Source organism: Eimeria mitis, genomic scaffold (assembly GCF_000499745.2).
Source record: "Eimeria mitis Houghton genomic scaffold, Emh_scaff11252, whole genome shotgun sequence".
In the NCBI taxonomy this organism is placed as follows: Eukaryota; Apicomplexa; class Conoidasida; order Eucoccidiorida; family Eimeriidae; genus Eimeria; species Eimeria mitis.
Window position 1 is genome coordinate 1 of NW_024012001.1, and position 1,043 is coordinate 1,043.

Genomic DNA, 1,043 nt, shown 5'->3' on the forward strand with positions numbered 1-1,043 from the left:
CTGCTGCTGCTGCTGCTGCTGCTGCTGCTGTCTCCTTTGCAGCCATTCGTGACGCCAGGGACCTCAACAGAGCCCCCAGGGGAGAGGGCCTCGCGCCCGCTGAGCTTTGCGGGGGCCCAGCTGGAGCTGCTGCGGAGTCTAAGCCATTCATACATGTCTAGGGCCCCCACGGTTCTCGGTAGAAACCCCAGAGAGGGGGGCCCCCTGCCCCGCGCATCCCCCACCCCGGGGGCCACCCCGGGGGCCCCCCCAGAAGAAGAGATGTCAGGGGTACTGTTCAGCGAGCCTGGGGGCCCCTTGAGGGGCCCCCCCTCCTCTGGCGAGGGCTCAGAGACAGCGTTCGGTGAGGGGGGGCCCCCCATGGCGGCCACACAGGCAGCAGCACAAGAGGAGGAGACTGGGGCCCCCCACGACAATGAAGTTTCTCTGCTTCGTGTTGGGGGGCCCTCACCGCGCGGCAGCAACAGCACAGACAGAGACAGTGCAGAGAGACAGCTGCTACTGGGGAGCCCCGCATACAGCTTACCCCAACAGGAGACAGAAGAGGCAGAGGAGACAGATGAGCTCTCAGGCGCCTTAGAGACCTTCTAGGGTTCTTTGGGGCCCCTAGGGGCCCCTACGGGGGGCCCCTAGGGGCCCCCCCTAGGGGCCCCCAGGGGCCCCCAACTCTTACTATTATATTCTCTCTCTTACTGGGGTATACGCTGCAAGGGGACAGCAACGAGGCAACCTTAATAGCCTTCAGCTTGGGGCCCTGCTAGAGCACATTGAATTAGGGTTTAGGGTTTAGGGTTTAGGGTTTGTGAATAAGGGTTTAGAGTATATAATTTAGGGTTTAGGTTATAAGATTTAGGGTTTAGGGTATTCAGCTGCAACTGCATGCGATTGCTGAGCCCCTGAGGGGGCCCCTGCTGAGCTGTCAAGGGGCCTCTGCTTTGGGGGCCCCCCCTGCCCCGCAGGGGGCCCCCTGCTTTGGGGGGCCCCCTGCTGCTTGGTGCTGTTTCTGCTGCAGCAGTTGCTGGGGTGTGTTTTTGCTGCTGTGT

At 62.2% G+C, this 1,043-nt stretch overlaps 1 protein-coding gene across 1 annotated transcript; it reads left to right on the forward strand.

Annotated features, from left to right (window-relative positions):
- Positions 1–153: 153 nt before the first annotated feature.
- Positions 154–591, forward strand: EMH_0100260 (uncharacterized protein; the record flags this gene model as incomplete). Its single annotated transcript, XM_038022156.1, has 1 exon — positions 154–591. The coding sequence occupies one exon, from the start codon at positions 154–156 to the stop codon at positions 589–591; it is 438 nt and encodes a 145-aa protein (XP_037878010.1).
- Positions 592–1,043: the final 452 nt, after the last annotated feature.